Source organism: Crotalus tigris, unplaced genomic scaffold (assembly GCF_016545835.1).
Source record: "Crotalus tigris isolate CLP2741 ecotype Arizona unplaced genomic scaffold, ASM1654583v1 scf7180000019415.609845, whole genome shotgun sequence".
In the NCBI taxonomy this organism is placed as follows: domain Eukaryota; kingdom Metazoa; phylum Chordata; class Lepidosauria; order Squamata; family Viperidae; genus Crotalus; species Crotalus tigris.
This window is the reverse complement of record NW_024097526.1, coordinates 226,948-243,393: the sequence shown is the minus strand read 5'-3', so window position 1 is coordinate 243,393 and position 16,446 is coordinate 226,948. Positions and strand designations below refer to the sequence as shown.

Here is a 16,446-nt window from a genome sequence, read left to right as displayed (position 1 = left end):
GTTTATAATGGGAGACAAAGAGCTGAAAGCAACCATGTAAAACAACATGCTACACTCTTAACTAATTCAGTGAAATACACTGTGCACACCATATCATTGGAATGACAATTGAACACATGGTAAAAGTAATTGTACTGGCTTTTTTTTAATCAAGCCCTGTACCATATTCCCAATTCACTAATATGTTGGCAGCAACTGACTACCCAAACTTTAGCTCCTCTTCTCCTGAAGAACTGCAAATGCTGGTTTATTCAGAATGACATTTATTCTTTCCCCGTAGCTAATGTAACGATCTTACAGCCTTCAAATTCCTTCATCGTTCTGGAAACAAATTTCGGGCTTCAGATAGTGATCCAGATTATTCCCTTGCTACAGATAAACATTTATCTGGATCCATCTTTCCAAGGGAGAATGTGTGGTAAGGAATATTTCAAAATTATATGCCTTTCCTAGGTTCAAAAAGTTATTTTGCCATCTTTCAAATTATAAATTTCTTTTAAAGGTCTCTGTGGCAACTTTAACCATAACCAGAGAGATGACTTCAAAACCCTAAATGGATTGATAGAAGGAACAGCAACTGCATTTGCTAATACCTGGAAAACTCAAGCTGCCTGTGACAACATTAAACAGGATTTTAATGACCCTTGCACCCAGAGCATTGAAAATGGTGGGCAGAATTACTCCAAAATAGCTGTTCTTTAAAACAGTCCATCTCAATTTCTTCTACATAGTTATTAAGGGAAAACTCAATAGAAATCTTACAAGGGAGGGGGGAGGACTAAAAGCAATGCATTAACAGTGAGAGTGAAAAATCAGAAAATGTGCAGATTAAGATCTAGTAAGCAGAGTTTGAGAAAGAATTAGTTGTATGAGATAAATGGACTCAAGCTTATATTACTCTTTTTCAGATGTAAGTATAGTCGTCTGTATTGTCAGGCTATTAATGTGAACATTGAAACTAGACATATAATCTGTGATGAAACTTGCCATGTATCTCTGTAGAAGTGGTCCAAATATGGATGTATTGCTTCTCTTTTTAGAAAAATATGCCCGTCATTGGTGTGGACTCCTGACTGATCCTGAAGGACCTTTTGCTAAATGCCACCTCATAGTGAATCCAAAGGCTTATCATACGGTACTATGATCACCCATTTTAATTAAGAACGTTGACAAGGAAAGACATTAACAATGGTGGGAAGTAAGGGTTAGATGCAATCATCCTTTAGGGGAGGAGTGGACAGGGGTTATTTGTGGCCAGATTTCAATAGGCTGATTTTGCAGAAAGTTCTGTAAACATTTTTCCCTCCAGTGGATCTTTCTAAAGAAAAACAGACTGAATTTCACCCACAGAGCTGGATTTTCAATATCATGTGTTACATTGCCAAAATGATGTGAAAGCACATTCAGTCATTCTACTAACAAAGCCTGACATATCCAGATCAATGGGTAGAATATACCTCAGGAGTTTGACAGACTAAAAGGATTGCTGCTGAAATCTGATTGGATATAAAATTTCAATTTGGTGGCAGGATAGCAATAGCACTTAGACTTATATACCACTCCATAGTGCTTTACAGCACTTTCTGAGAGGTTTACAGAGTCAACATGTTGTCCCCCAGTAATCTGGATCCTCATTTTACTGACTTTGGAAGTATGGACGGCTGAGTCAACCTCGTAACAAGAAATGACTTCGATTAATTTGATTAAAAATTAATTGATTATTTGATTAAAAATATGCTTCCCTTTTCTAGAACTGTATGTTTGATGCCTGCGCTTGTGAGAAAAGTGAGAATTGCATGTGTGCTGCCCTCTCTTCCTATGTCAGAGCATGCAGAACCAAAGGAATTGAACTTGCAGGATGGAGAACCAGTGCTTGCTGTAAGTAATCTGATAAAACAATTCAGCAAGGAATTATAGACTATGATTTTAAAAAATTTAGTGTGGTGCTGCAAAGGAATGGACTTTTGAATGTAATTTTAATGCTAATCTCCAGCTCTTTTGCTGGCATTTTAGGAAATGATGAATTTCTGATGGACCTGTATATCTTCCTTACATCCATCCCAGATGTTTGGGATGTGATCCATACAAAGATGATTTTTAAAAGCATCTAGAAATTACTATTAATTTGCAGCAGCCAAACTACAAGGCTACATCCTTGGAAAACATACATAAGATGGTTTTCTATTTTCACTGGTTGTCTGTTTGTTGCTGAGCTTTAAGGTCCTCTCCCTCTGAATTAATTTATCTGGAACCTGGATATATGAAGAATTATGTATGTATTTGGAGTAGTAGACAAAACTGTGCTTGATAGACTTTTTAAAAAGGGATTTTTTTTATATTGTGGCACTAAACTATGAAAGGTTTTCTGATAATTGGTGCTCTGAGATCTATTTGCCATTAAGTATACAATCGGCTCTTTAACAATACATGCAATACACATGCCAGCTCCATTTGGAACATACACAAGTGTAATTCTCATAAGGGAGGTTTATATACCTGTTTCCACCTTAATGGATAACACATTGATTGAGGACAAGAACAAAAACCTTCTCTATGGTGTAGATTAAAAAAAATTATAGGGATAGTTAAGAGCAGGGGGTTGTGTTGTAATCAAAGAGGGAAATTCTGGCTTTATCAGTTTCAGTGCCTTGGTCCTCAGTCAGATCTTCTGCTTAAATTCAGCCTAGCTATTTTCAAAGCTAAAATTGTGTATTGCTAGAAGAGAAAGACCACACCAGGACAAATCATCATTAATTTTCTTCTTAGAGAAGAGTTTGGCATTGTATGGTAAGAGGATTCAAGTTACAAACTCAGAATATACAGAGTATGTCAGTCTCGTGAATGCTTTCATTTGGTCCCAATTTTTTTCAACCCTCCCAACAAGGTAAGGTTGCTGCTTTCCCTTTACATTACTAATTTCGAGATATTTTCAAGAAGGCTGCAGTGTTGTTGCACTTAGTTGTTTTTGTGTAGATGTTTTATTATTCAACTAGATAACATGATCAGGGCTAGAAGGGAGTTAAGTTTGCAAATAGCTATGGCTTAAAGATCTTTTTGGTGCATTTCATACAGTATACATTGTTTCAGGCTTTTCTCATAACTTTTCATTATTATCTATTTAAATCTGCAGTATGTAATATATATATATATATATATATATATATATATATATATATATATATATATATATATAATGCCTAGTCTTGGAACTGTAAATAAATAAATTCTAAACACTCGATGTTGTTCTAAATGGGGTGTGCTTAGTTCCTTTCTTCTGCTTTCAGCACAGATGTGGCGGTGTGTATGTTATTATTCACCTTCTCTGTGTTGTATTCTTGTTTTCTTCTTTTAGCTTTATCAGCTTTATTAGCAAATTTGGGAAACTTGGGATCAACAGAGAGTCAATATACCATAAAAATAACAATTATTTCTTTTTCTTCCTTCAAGCCAAATACACTACTTCATGTGCCAGATCCCTGAATTATAGCTATGAAATTAGCTCTTGTGAACCTACTTGCCGATCACTGAGTGAACCTGATATTACATGCCACATCAAATTTGTCCCAGTTGATGGCTGTACATGTGAAAATGGAACTTACATGGATGATTCTGGAATATGTGTGCCCGCTAACAAATGCCCCTGTTATTACAAAGGCATAGCCATGCTCCCTGGTGAAGTTTACCATGAGTTTGGCGTTGCATGGTAAGGAGATACAAGTTACAAACTAAGTTGGGCTATCAGAATAATATAAAATAGTGTCAGTCTAGAATGTTTTCATTTGGTCCCAAGTATTTTTACTATAAAGGTACAATGGCACTGCTTAAAAGCATAAAGTGCAGAGTGTGGAAGAACTAAGATTTATTACATGTACAAGTCTATTTGTGAATGCTAAATACTTAATGTTATACCCAGATTATGTTAGATACTCTGCCTTTGAAGTGTTTTTTAGAGTAAAATAATAATTTGCAGCTTCTCAACTCAAAAAAGAAGTTTTTTGAATTCCCAGATAATCTGGACACAATAATCATTCCCGTTTCTTTTACTCAGTACTTGTAATCAAGGAAAATTAAACTGCTACGGTGACGGAGACTCCAAGCAAGGTAAGGAATACACATTATCCTCATGGACATTTCTTGGTACATCTCTCCAGTTAAATTAAACCAGCTTAGTTAAAATAGCAGTATGTAATAAAAATAATCCAGAAACAAACCAGCAATTTAATATTGTCTATGGTCCTGAGCATGATAACTGGAAGTAAGTTCCATTGCACAAAATGAACCTTACACCTAGGTAAATAGACACAGGTTAAACTGCAAATTAATATGTTAGTGAGAACCATTTATCTTGTAGATGGATTGACAAAGAATGTAATTATTACCTGGACCTAATTTGTGTCTAATGCCTAAACTATATTAGCGATTTCCACATATTTAAAAATTATTTAAATAGTAAGAAAATAGAAAAAAATCTTTTTTTCATCAAAAAAGTTGGGTATGGAAAAAATATAATGTTTGAGAGATGAGAAGATGTATAATTCAAAGGCTGATAGTATCCTTTTTAGAAATATTTCTTGGCTGTAAATTGCATACAAAACTAAATGCTGGTTTTCTTGCACATTTTTGGAAACAGAGGCAGAATAGATTCATTTTGGGATATATTTTGATAATGACCTGAACTGGACTCTTTTCTTTCTTTCTTTCTTTCTTTCTTTCTTTCTTTCTTTCTTTCTTTCTTTCTTTCTTTCTTTCTTTCTTTCTTTCTACCTCCCTCCCTCCCTTCCTTCCTTCCTTCCTTCCTTCCTCAATAACTTAATTAAAGGCTCAATAACAACTGAAAGTTGGTAAGACTTTATTCATGCAAATGAATAAAGTTAGTTCCAAAGACTTTGCACATCTTTTGCCCAATTCTTTTGACCCATGATATCTATACCAACTTTTTCTCTCTTCTGGATAGATTGTACCGCTCCAATGGTTTACTTTGACTGCAGAAATGCCACCACTGACAGCAAAGGGGCTGGATGTCAGAAGAGCTGTCAGACTCTTGATACACATTGTGTAAGTATTCAGGTCCTATCTGAGAGACTGTATTACAAATCAGAAAACAATTCCATATACCTTGAAGGCATGAACTAATCTTAGACAAGTCACCCTTCCCCAGTCTCACCTTGCCCAGTTCCTTCTGGATCCTATTATTCCATCTTCTTCAGTGTCTTGGAACCAGTGGTGAGATTCAAATATCTGAACAACCGGTTCTCTGTGTGGATGCCCCTTCCAGAAGTCCATTCTGGGCCTGGACAACAAAAAATTAGCTACCGGTTCTGCTGGTACTGGTATGAACTGGTGCAAACTGGCTGAATCCCACCAGTGCTTGGAACACAGAGCTCATTCATTCAGAAACCTACTATCATCCCCTCAAATACACATATACAGATAGAAGAACTTCTGGGTATGGACTGGAGTTATTAATTCAGGTGGTCATTCCCTATTGACAATTCTAGCTGAATTGACACCACTATTGTATTTAAATTGAGCCACCCTTATTTAACCCTGACTGGAAAAGCAAATTATATGACTGCTTATTTGCTCTTTCCTGAGTCATATTTTCTTCTTGATGCTTACAGTACAGTCCACAGTGTGTTTCTGGTTGCATATGTCCACACGGACTAGTATCAGATGGGAAAGGCAGCTGTATTCCTGTAGAAGAATGCCCATGTATTCACAATGATGCTACATATCAGCCTGGAGAAAAGATCAAAGTTGATTGTAACACTTGGTAAGCATTTGCTAGTGAACACAGTGCTTCTTGTTAGATATATATTCCTAAAGTAAAATGCCCATATTGTCCTTGGGGGGAACACCCCATCAACAACATGCCAGACTGAAAGCAAAGTGGCAAGAGCTGTGGTACATACTTCACCTAAGTACCTAATACTAAAATATAAATGTGCCATGAGCCAATTTATGTATGTATTTATCAGTTCCAAATGTATTTTCTATTTTCAAATCATTTTCTTTCTTGATTATTTTGCATAACAATCACATCAGATAAGTACAAATTCAGTGACAAAGAAAGAACCACATCTCCCACAAAAGATAAATCTGCATCTGCCATATGGTTAGATTGGCCTATCCTGCTTGCTTTCCAAAGACATGGCTGGGTCAATATGCCAGGGATCCAGCTATGACTTGGAGCCCACTAGCTGTCTATACTGATTCATCCATGACTTGCAGAATAATAGTATTGGAAGGGACTTTGGAGGTCTTCTAGTCCAACCTCCTATACTGTTTTTTTTCCTGTTTTCTATTTTAGTTTTAGTTTTGTTTTAGTTTTGATTTTTAATGGGATTTTTAATTTGATTTTAAAGGGGATTACTGAAACCAGGTTTTAAACTTATTTTAAATCCCTGTATTTGTTATTGGTTACGTTTTTTTGTTGTTTGTAATCTAGTTGTAAGGGCCAGGAAAAATGGAGCTACGATTAATCATAGCTGGAGTTGCCAAAATAATTATGATGTTAAACTCAGTTAGTGGATACCTAGATACAAATCCACCTTCAGCCATGGAAGCTCACAGGGTCGCTTTGCTGCAGGCATTCCATTGCAATCTAGCTTGTTTCACAAGGTTATTATGCTCTGTATACTGCTTTGAAAAGGCAGGCTATGGAAGGAAGGAAGGAAGGAAGGAAGGAAGGAAGGAAGGAAGGAAGGGAGGGAGGGAGGGAGGGAGGGAGGGAGGGAGGGAGGGAGGGAGGAATTCAATACTTCCCATTTGCACCAGCCCTCATTGAAAAGTACATGGAAATATGCCTTTGGATGTGAAAATATTTTTAATGGATATATATCTTATCTTCTTTATAAGCATATGTGCAAAGCAGTTTTCCTTGGAAAAATACCATTTTTGGTATGCCACTTCTTGGCAGGTCTCCAGGCTTCCCAACTATTGAGACGAGAGTTGAAATAGATTTCAGGAGGATACTGAGTTAGAGAAGAATGAGTGTAACTTCATAATCAGTCACTCTGTCACCTTTATTATGGAACACGGACCTTTCTAACGGAATGGGACAATTCCCTGTGGCCACCTCGCCATGGCTATCTCACCATGGGACAATTCACTGCAGGAAAATTTAACAAATACAAAAGTTAAATTAATTTCAACAGAACCGTGGCTGATAATAATAAAATAAAGTCAATCCGGAAATATACAGTAAGAGTTACCATAATTTCAACAAAAACGTGGTCAGCAATAATAAAAGTGACTGAATGAAATTAGTAATGCAACCCTGAATTGTCCCAAGGTGAGTTGTCCTGCAACAAGTTGGCCATGATGAGTTGTCCTAGACCCCCTTCATAAATAACAAGGAAAACCTATTCAAAACAAATCTGAAAATGTACTTCCATTCTTTTTCTATGGTACAGAATAGCACCTTTCAATTATAATTCAATTTTCTTCAAAAAATACTTGACATTAAAATGCAATACCTTGCATTTTACTTTTATAGTTTCTTAATTTCTTTCATGAAATTATGCCATTTATAGTACTGTTTCAATTTCTTTTCTTTCCTACCCCATATCCTTGCCTCTTCCCACTTAGTCTATGATTAGTTCGTGAGATAATTATTTAGCTGAACTCTACACAACTAAAACATATTGTAATACATGAACACTATACATAAAATTGCTTTTATGGATGCAAATAGGAGAATTATTCTTGAAATACTTTTTCCCTTTTCTTATTTTAGTATATGTCAGAACAGGATGTGGAAATGTACCATGGAGACATGCCTATCAACCTGTGCTATTTATGGAGATGGACATTATATCACCTTTGATGACAAGCGTTATATTTTCAATGGGCAATGTGAATATACACTCTTGCAGGTATCAAGTATTGCTTTCTTGTTTTCGCTGGAGAAACTGTCTGGATATAACACAGAAGGCAATTTTTTTTTCTAATTCTATCCCCTTCCTTCTTAGGATTATTGTGGCCAGAACAGTTCCACCCAGGGGTCATTCCGAATCATCAGTGAAAATATTCCTTGTGGCACCACTGGCACCACTTGTTCTAAATCTATTAAAGTGTTCTTCAAAGTGAGTAACATTGCTGCAGCATTGATGGTTCTACCATTAACTGCCTGGTCTCCCCCAAAAAATCTTCCAAAATAACTTTTTTAAAAAAATTAAAGAGGGAGGCATAGATTATTCCTTCATGCAACTACTTTGGTTGAGCACATGGAGTACTACATTTCGGATATTGATATGGTCATTCCCTCTGTTTCATGCCAAATTGTATTGGAAATTTAGGCAAATAAAGAGAGAAGTGTAAACTGCTTTAATTTTTGTGCAAAATTAAAAACAATATGTTAAATATCCTACTGAATATGTACAATACCTAGAGTTTTCTAAAAATCCCCTTTGCTTTCCAACAGTTTTAAAGACACTGAAGATATAGTTAGAAAATTAGATAGAGCAAATAGGAATTCATTTAAGGCACTAGATCAGACATGTCAAACACAAGGCCTGGGGGCCGAGTGCGGACCATGAAGTGGTTTCATGTGGCCCACGAAGCCATCCTGGAAACAGTGAGGGAATGGCCCCCGCTGCTTGGCCCTGGCCCAGGCTGACCGGGAGCCAATGTACAATTTTGTAGTGGCCATCTATGCTGAAATGCATTCAGTCTTAGCTCCACAAGGCTGTCTGGAAACAGTGAGGAACCAGCCCCTGCCCCGTCGGCCCTGCCCCCTGGGTGCATGGTGGGGAGATGTCACCCTTTGTGAGGAATGAAGAAATGCACCATCACCTGGAAGTGGCCAGCAAATGGCCCTCACCTACTTCACATATCCGGCTTGATAGGCTCTGCCCTGGTCCCACACCTTTCTGCCAGAGACCCTCAGATCTGTCCCACTCCTGCCCAGGCCCCCATAGGCACCCTTAATGAGAATGATGTAGAGCTGGCCATGCCTACCCAGTAAGCCACACCCACCCTGGCCACACCCACCAGCCCCCCCCCAAAGGCAACCACAATGCTGATGTGGCCCTCAATAAAATTGAGTTTGACACCCCTGCACTAGATTCATAGATAGAAGGAATCACCTTCAGGAACCAAAGGAAGAGCTGCTATAAGACAATGCTCAGATAAAAGAAACCTTTGTCCTGGATAGGACCATAACTTGAGAAAGTGACTCATACAAGACCCTCCTTGTTTTCATGAACTTGAAGGGTGGGGAAAAGTGGATTCAGACTTACACTATTTTGTTTCTGCAACCTTATAATAAAAATAGGTTTAACCTGCATGAGTTGGCTTTCCTAGTCTGGTCTAGCTCAAACAACTGACGCTACTATGCAGTATACACTATTGCTGTACCTATCCCCACAGAAACAATTTCTGAAAATCCCATGCTGTTCATCCCTATTCTATATATTGCTTGTATTAACTGGACAATGAGTCATGCAGATGATATTTATTTAAGGAAATATTCAGCTTTTGTCTACCATGTTGGCTAATAAAATTACTGTTGTACATATTTTTAATAAATAAATCAAACAGTGGTTTTGGAAAACTGTCATTGTTCCCTATTATTTGCTCAACTCTTCCAGAACTATGAACTGATACTTACCGAAGAGCAGTATAAAGTAGTAAAAAGAGAGAGTGGAGGTCACATACCATATAGAATTCACCAAATGGGCATCTACCTGATGATTGAGATTCAGAAAGGACTAATTGTCTTATGGGACAAGAGAACAACCGTATTTATCAAGCTCAGTGCAGAATTCAAGGTGAGGTCCTATTAGAAATGAACTTTAGAGTTGGTGGTATGTGAATTAAACAGAAAAATCAAGCATTAAGTCAGCTGCACATTCTCTAGAATTCAAGTAATTTGTATGCGTCTCTCTTCAGGGTGAGGTCTGTGGATTGTGTGGGAACTATGATGGAAATGGAGTTAATGACTTTACAACTCGGAGTCGATCTGTAGTAGGTGATGTATTGGAGTTTGGAAACAGTTGGAAGGTATCACCCACATGTCCCGATGCCAAATGTGTCAAGGATCCTTGCTCCAAGAATCCTTATAGGAAAGGTTGGTCACAGAAGAAGTGCAGCATCATCAACAGCGAAGTCTTTGCCGCCTGCCATTCTCAGGTACACCAAACCCTCAGGGCAGATTTTTTACAGGAAAAATCATTATTTCAGGTGACAATCATGCCTGCCTGCCTGTCTATCTGCCTGCCTGCCTACCTACCTACCTACCTACCTACCTACTTACTGGTTAGCCCGAATTACAATTTTTCATTTAATGATAATTCGAAGTTATGATGGCCTCAGAAAAAATTACTTACTTGTTCTGAAAGCTACAACTTGTTGCACCACCCCAGATGTCAAGTTATCACAATTTGGGCATTTGGCAAGTAGTTCACTTTTATGATGGTTGCAGCATTTTGCGGTCATCTTTCCAGCCAGCTTCCACGACGCAAAGTCAATTGGAGAAGCCAGATTCACTTAATGACCACATGATTCATTAATAGCCACATCATTTGCTTAAAACAACTGGAAAAATGATAATAAAATTGGGTTGGATCACATGATGACTCAGTTAATGACCACATCACTTAGCAAGCAAATTTTAGTCACATTTAGTCAATGTTTTCCACAAACGTTTGAAAGAATTGTCACTAGGAGATCAAAAGATGTAGCATCTGTTTTATTTCTTCCTAGGTGGAACCAACTAAATACTATGAAGCCTGTGTGACCGATGCCTGTGCTTGTGATACTGGGGGAGACTGTGAATGTTTCTGTACAGCTGTTGCTGCATATGCTAAAATATGTAGTGATCATGGAGTATGTGTATCATGGAGGACGCCATCAATTTGTCGTGAGTATCATATATGATTGCATGGACAATGACAATCCAAAGCTGGAAAGTGAAGTATCAACTTGAAGACTATATCATCCCTTGAGTGTATGACGATGTTCTCATACCATCTCATACCATCATACATCTAGATATTTGTGCTCTTATTAATATTTATTAAATCAACAACTGGCAAGCCTGATGCTGGCTCAGGAATTCTGGGAGTTGAAGTCCACAAATCGTAAAGGGGCCATCATTCCCCACCTCTGTGCTAGATAGACAATTATTTCAAGGGTTTGAATCAAGTTAGTGCACCATCTCATCTCATGCCTGAGTGCTTATCTTCCAATCATTAAAATGCAAACATTAAAATCTGATTATTTTTATAATGACATAATTAGTAGCATTTATTCAGGATTGATATATTTGATTCTTAATGGTTGTCATTTTGTTCCCTTAGCTATGTTTTGTGATTACTACAACAATGAAGGTGAATGTGAATGGCACTACAAACCTTGTGGAGCCCCATGCATGAAGACCTGTAGGAATCCAAGTGGGAGGTGTGCTTATCATTTACCTGGCTTGGAAGGTGAGAAGGTCTTTCTTATCATATGTATGCCAGCTAGTGCTATATAATATGCTATTTAATAGCTGGCTAATATCTTATATGAGCATAATGATTATTTATAGCATAGTAGGTCAAAGTTATCACTTTATGAAGAATGTCACCTTGTTTAATGTCTATTACATTTCTGTCTTTGGCTTCAAATAATTTGTAGTTTATCTTTCTGAGACCCTCCCAAGGCATGGAGCTAAAAATCAACCATCAGATTTAATGATTCATCTATTTTAATATCTGTGAGTTTGAACTGAATGGGTGTACAGAGCTGAATAGAGCGTTTGCCTTTTCTTTCTGCATCTTTTATTTCAATATCAATTTTCTTCTACCCCAAGTTGCAGATTGAGAGGATTGATAAAAAGGCAAGACACTGCTATTTCATCTATCTTTTTAATTCTCAATCCTGATCAGGAACATTGGGGAATATTGAAGAGGAGAATTTTGGAAGAGGAATTGGCAAAAAAAAAAAAAAAAAGCAAAAGGGGGCCTCCATATATCATTTGGAAGAATTTGATCATTAAACTAATCAAAGCTATAAAATACATATACCAGAGGAATCAATGAGGGAGAGGACAAATTCTAAATTGGAACTGTTGTGGAGAGCCAAACCAATAGGGCTATGAAGGTGCGTGCACACGCACACACGAACACGTAAATTGGAAAAAAAACAATAGCAATAGTCTTCAAAGTAAAAGCAATGCAGTTATATTGCATGCATGGCATACACTTATTTACATTTGATTTCTAATTTCCAATTGACCTCATGCAGGCCAGACGGAGACAGCTAAAAGGCCAGATGTGGACCAGGGACTATAAAATGCCCAGGTCTATATTAAGTAATATTATTCAGTTTACCTTTTACAACAGTCTGGAATATTAAAAGGCTAGTTTGTGGAATCTTGGTTTTAGAATTGATCCAAAGCAGCTTAAATGCTGCTGATTATAAATCATTAGGTTTGTCTGAATTCAATATCATCCAAGTAATTGTGGGGTGTTTTTTTTCCCCTTATCCTTTTCCTCCTCTTAGGCTGCTATCCACATTGCCCAGCAGATAAGCCTTATTTCAGCGAGGATGAGATGCAATGTGTTAGCATTTGTGGCTGTTATGATAATAAGGGTAACTATCATCAGTTAGGAAAAACCTTTACTACTGGAGAGATGTGTCAGTCATGGTGAGTAATAATACAATCCTTGGTACAATAGATATATTCAGAATACATGTTGCAGTGACTCCAAAATGACCCTGTTCATTTTCATACACTTACAATAATGTATTAATTCCTTGTATGATTGATTGACTATGTGCTATCAAAGCATTGTTGATCCTTAGTGACCACACAGATTTTTTTCAATGATAATCCATCCCTAACCTGGGCTTTCAAGTTTTCCAGTGCTGTACCCATTGCTATTGTAACTGAATCCATCCAACTTGCTGGTGGTTATTCTCTTTTTAGAGGAATCTAATTGGTAGAAACAAAAGTTTCGGTTTAATTTTAGACACACAATAAAGCAAGATATGTGTGTGTGTGTTATTATATATAATAATGTTATATATGTTATTATATATATATAAGAATTAGTGTTCTAATTCAACATTAGAGGGGCAAATAAGATCCCACTTATTTTATTCTACCATGTATAAGTTAGAATAAAGAAGCTCAGAAACAAGGAGCTTGAAACTTTCAACCTAAATCTAAATTACTAAAAGAATTATCCATGGAGTATCATCAAAATAGTCAAGATGGCAACCACAATGGAGCAGGTGAAGCTCTGCCCATTTTGTATATGCAACATACCTAAAACATACCTTAAAAAGACAAGATGGCAGCCACGGTAGTGTGTTGAAAGTTTCATCACATTACCATCCTACCACCTTGACCTTTTTGACCATGTCATGTAGACGCACGTGGCTAGTATAGTTGCAATGCACAGGTGTCACCTGCTTGTCCTGCTGAGAAACAAACATCCCTGAGTCCATGATGAAACATATTGAGGGGAAATGACACCTAGATGTTGCAGTTTGGGTCTATTGGATGGTGTGAGTCTTACCATTTGCAGTGGATGGTTTTCTTTATCTTAATGGTGTCTTTAGTAACTATAATAAAACTGTTTTCTCAAGGCCTGTGGCTTTGAATCTCTACCATCTTTTTGTTCCTTCCAGTAGTCTGGTCAAAGTCTGACACAGCATATTCTTTACTGACAAGAAAGGTTCATGAATTCTTTATAACCATATGTACAATTTTATTAGCCAAGATGATAGACAAAAGCTTGTTATTTCCTTAAATAAATATCAAGATATCATCTGCATGACTGATCATCCAGTTAATAAAAACAATATATAGAATAGGAATGAACAGCATGGGAGTTTACATAAATTGTATCTATGGGGATAGGTATAGCAATGGGAGTGTATAGTAGTGTCAGCTCTTCGACATAGACCACACTAGGAAATCAATTCACATAGATTAAATCTACATTTATTAGAAGGATACAAGAAACAAAATACTGTAAGTCTGAATCTGCTTTTTTCCTCCCTCCCTTCCTCTCTTCATATTCATGAAAACAAGGAGGGTCTTACATGAGTCACTTTCTCAAGTTACAGTCGTATCCAGAACTCAAGTTTCTTTTATCTGAGCATTATCTTTTAGCAGCTCTTCCTCCTGTTTCTTAAAGTAATTTCTTCTATATATTAATCTAGTGTGTACACACACACACACACATACACACACACAAACGTGTACACATACACATACCCATAGAGAGAGGGAGGGAGAGGAAGGAAGAAATCATACACACTCTATATATTAATATCTATTCTATACCATATGTATGCTTAATAATATTTCCTAAAGTAATTTACATACATTTCAATTCTTCCAAAAAGAAACTGTAGTGATTGATGCTTGTTCTTTAAGCTAATAGCTGCATAAAAGGTAAAGGTTTCCCTGATCATTCATGTCTGACTTTAGGGCATAGTGCTCATCTCTGTTTCTTGGCCAAGGGAGCCAGCATTGTCCATAGATATTTTCTGTGGTCATGTGGCCAGCATGGCTACGCCAAAGAATCACAGAAAGCTGTTACTTTCCCATTGAAGTGGTACCTATTAATCTACTTGCATTTGCATACTTTCAAACTGCTAAGGTGGGCAGGAGCTGGGAGAAGTAATGGGAACTCACCCCTTTGCATAGCACTCGGGTCTCAAACCTGGGCACTTTTTAGAGAACCCAAATGTTAAAGTTATTATTATACCCTTTCTTTTAATTGCTAGAAAACTATATTTCAGAATAACACTTTTTATGATATTCATTGTAAATCAGAGGTATTTAAACGAATGTTCCTATTTGAGACACATGCAAACAAAGCTATTCAGTGGAATTTTGTAGGAAATAAATTGGAACATGTCTTTAATGAATCCTATGTCATTGTTGTTTCTTACAGTAAATGTACCAGCGAAGGCATTATTAGCTGTGAATATGATACTAAAGGTAACTTGAAAAGATTTATTAATAGTATTACAAAATAGTTTGAAATGACTTTGTCTAGCCACGCATTCTTATTTTTTAAATGCAGCTTGCTACTGCTACTACGAAGGAAAGAGGTATAACTACAAGGAAGTCATTTACAACACCACGGATGGCTTAGGTTCGTGTATCACTGCAATTTGTGACATCAATGGAACAATCAATAGAGAAGTCTACAAATGTGCTGGAATTACCACAAAACCACCATTTCAATTCACAACATCAAGTGCAACAGGTATTTCACTCCATAGTCTGGATTTAACACTAGTTTTTCTGACATTGATCCCTTTCAATGTAGTAGTAGTAGTAGTAGTAGTAGTAGTAGTAGTAAAGTTGGAAGGGACCTTGGAGGTCATCTAGTCCAGTGGTTCTCAACCTTTTTAATGCCATGACCCCCAACCAGTGGTAAGTCGAGGACTACCCAACCGATCGTAAGTCAAGAACTACCCAACCGGTCGTAAGTCGAGGACTTTCCCTGCCCGAGAGCACCGCGCATGCATGGTGCCACCCCCTACGCCGACCGAGGCATAGCTGGCAAGTGGCAGAGACGGCGCAGGCCAACCACTGACTGGGCCACCAGCTGGCCCAGCCCAAGGGAGTTAAAGCACCCGCCGGGCCCCATGTGCGCCAGCAACCTTCCCTGCACCCGCCGGCCTCCCACCTTCCATCCCTGGCCCTCTTTTACTTACATTTTTAGTAGTTGCTCAGCAGGGAGGGGTGGAAACTTCCAGACAGCTCGCCTTCACTGCAGACAACTTGCAGCACCATTTACAGAATGGGACTTTTGGCGGGCTCAGCAGGGCAGAGACAGCCCGGACAATTCCTATTGGCTTTTGAAAGCCAATAGAATTAGACTCTATTCAAGAGAGTCTATTCTATTAGCTTTCAAAAGCCAATAGAATAAAAGGGAGTAGCACAGCTAAGGAAAAGGGGGAAAAATGGCAGACTGCGTTGTTTGGCGACCCCCGTGAAATGGTCATTCGACCCCAAATGGGGTCCGGACCCACAGGTTGAGAACCACTGATCTAGTCCAACCCCCTGCTCAGGCAGGAAACCCTATACCATTTTGGACAAATGGCTGTCCAGTCTCTTCTTAAAAACTTCCAATGTTGGAGCATTCACTGCTTCTGGTGGTAGGTTATTCCACTGGTTAATTGTTCTAACTGTCAGGAAGTTTCTCCTTAGTTCTAGGTTGCTTCTCTCTTTGATTAGTTTCCATCCGTTGTTTCTTGTCCTGCCTTCAGGCACTTTGGAAAATAGCTTGACTTCCTCTTCTTTGTGGCAGCCGTTAAGATATTGGAACACTGCTATCATGTCCCCCCTCGTCCTTCTTTTCTTTAAATCGTTACTTGCCCAATACTTCTAGAGGACATGAGAAACTGGCAAAGACTATAAATGAATTGAAATGGGAATCAGCCCCACTAGATCTACATGAATAACTTCAAAGAGAATACAACTATTAG

The 16,446-nt window shown here is 37.9% G+C and overlaps 1 protein-coding gene across 1 annotated transcript in view; it reads left to right on the top strand.

Moving 5' to 3' along the window:
* Positions 1-16,446, top strand: part of LOC120316557 (mucin-5B-like) — a 62,753-nt gene that overhangs the window by 18,435 nt on the left and 27,872 nt on the right. The window contains exons 13-29 of the mRNA XM_039362290.1: positions 281-418; positions 503-667; positions 1,041-1,135; positions 1,752-1,878; positions 3,448-3,703; positions 4,049-4,101; positions 4,955-5,055; positions 5,622-5,773; positions 7,739-7,877; positions 7,974-8,087; positions 9,594-9,773; positions 9,895-10,134; positions 10,708-10,864; positions 11,304-11,432; positions 12,490-12,634; positions 14,901-14,947; positions 15,033-15,218. Of these exons, the coding sequence (XP_039218224.1) occupies positions 281-418; positions 503-667; positions 1,041-1,135; positions 1,752-1,878; positions 3,448-3,703; positions 4,049-4,101; positions 4,955-5,055; positions 5,622-5,773; positions 7,739-7,877; positions 7,974-8,087; positions 9,594-9,773; positions 9,895-10,134; positions 10,708-10,864; positions 11,304-11,432; positions 12,490-12,634; positions 14,901-14,947; positions 15,033-15,218 (2,424 nt within the window). The remainder of the gene's footprint in view (positions 1-280; positions 419-502; positions 668-1,040; positions 1,136-1,751; positions 1,879-3,447; positions 3,704-4,048; positions 4,102-4,954; positions 5,056-5,621; positions 5,774-7,738; positions 7,878-7,973; positions 8,088-9,593; positions 9,774-9,894; positions 10,135-10,707; positions 10,865-11,303; positions 11,433-12,489; positions 12,635-14,900; positions 14,948-15,032; positions 15,219-16,446) is intronic.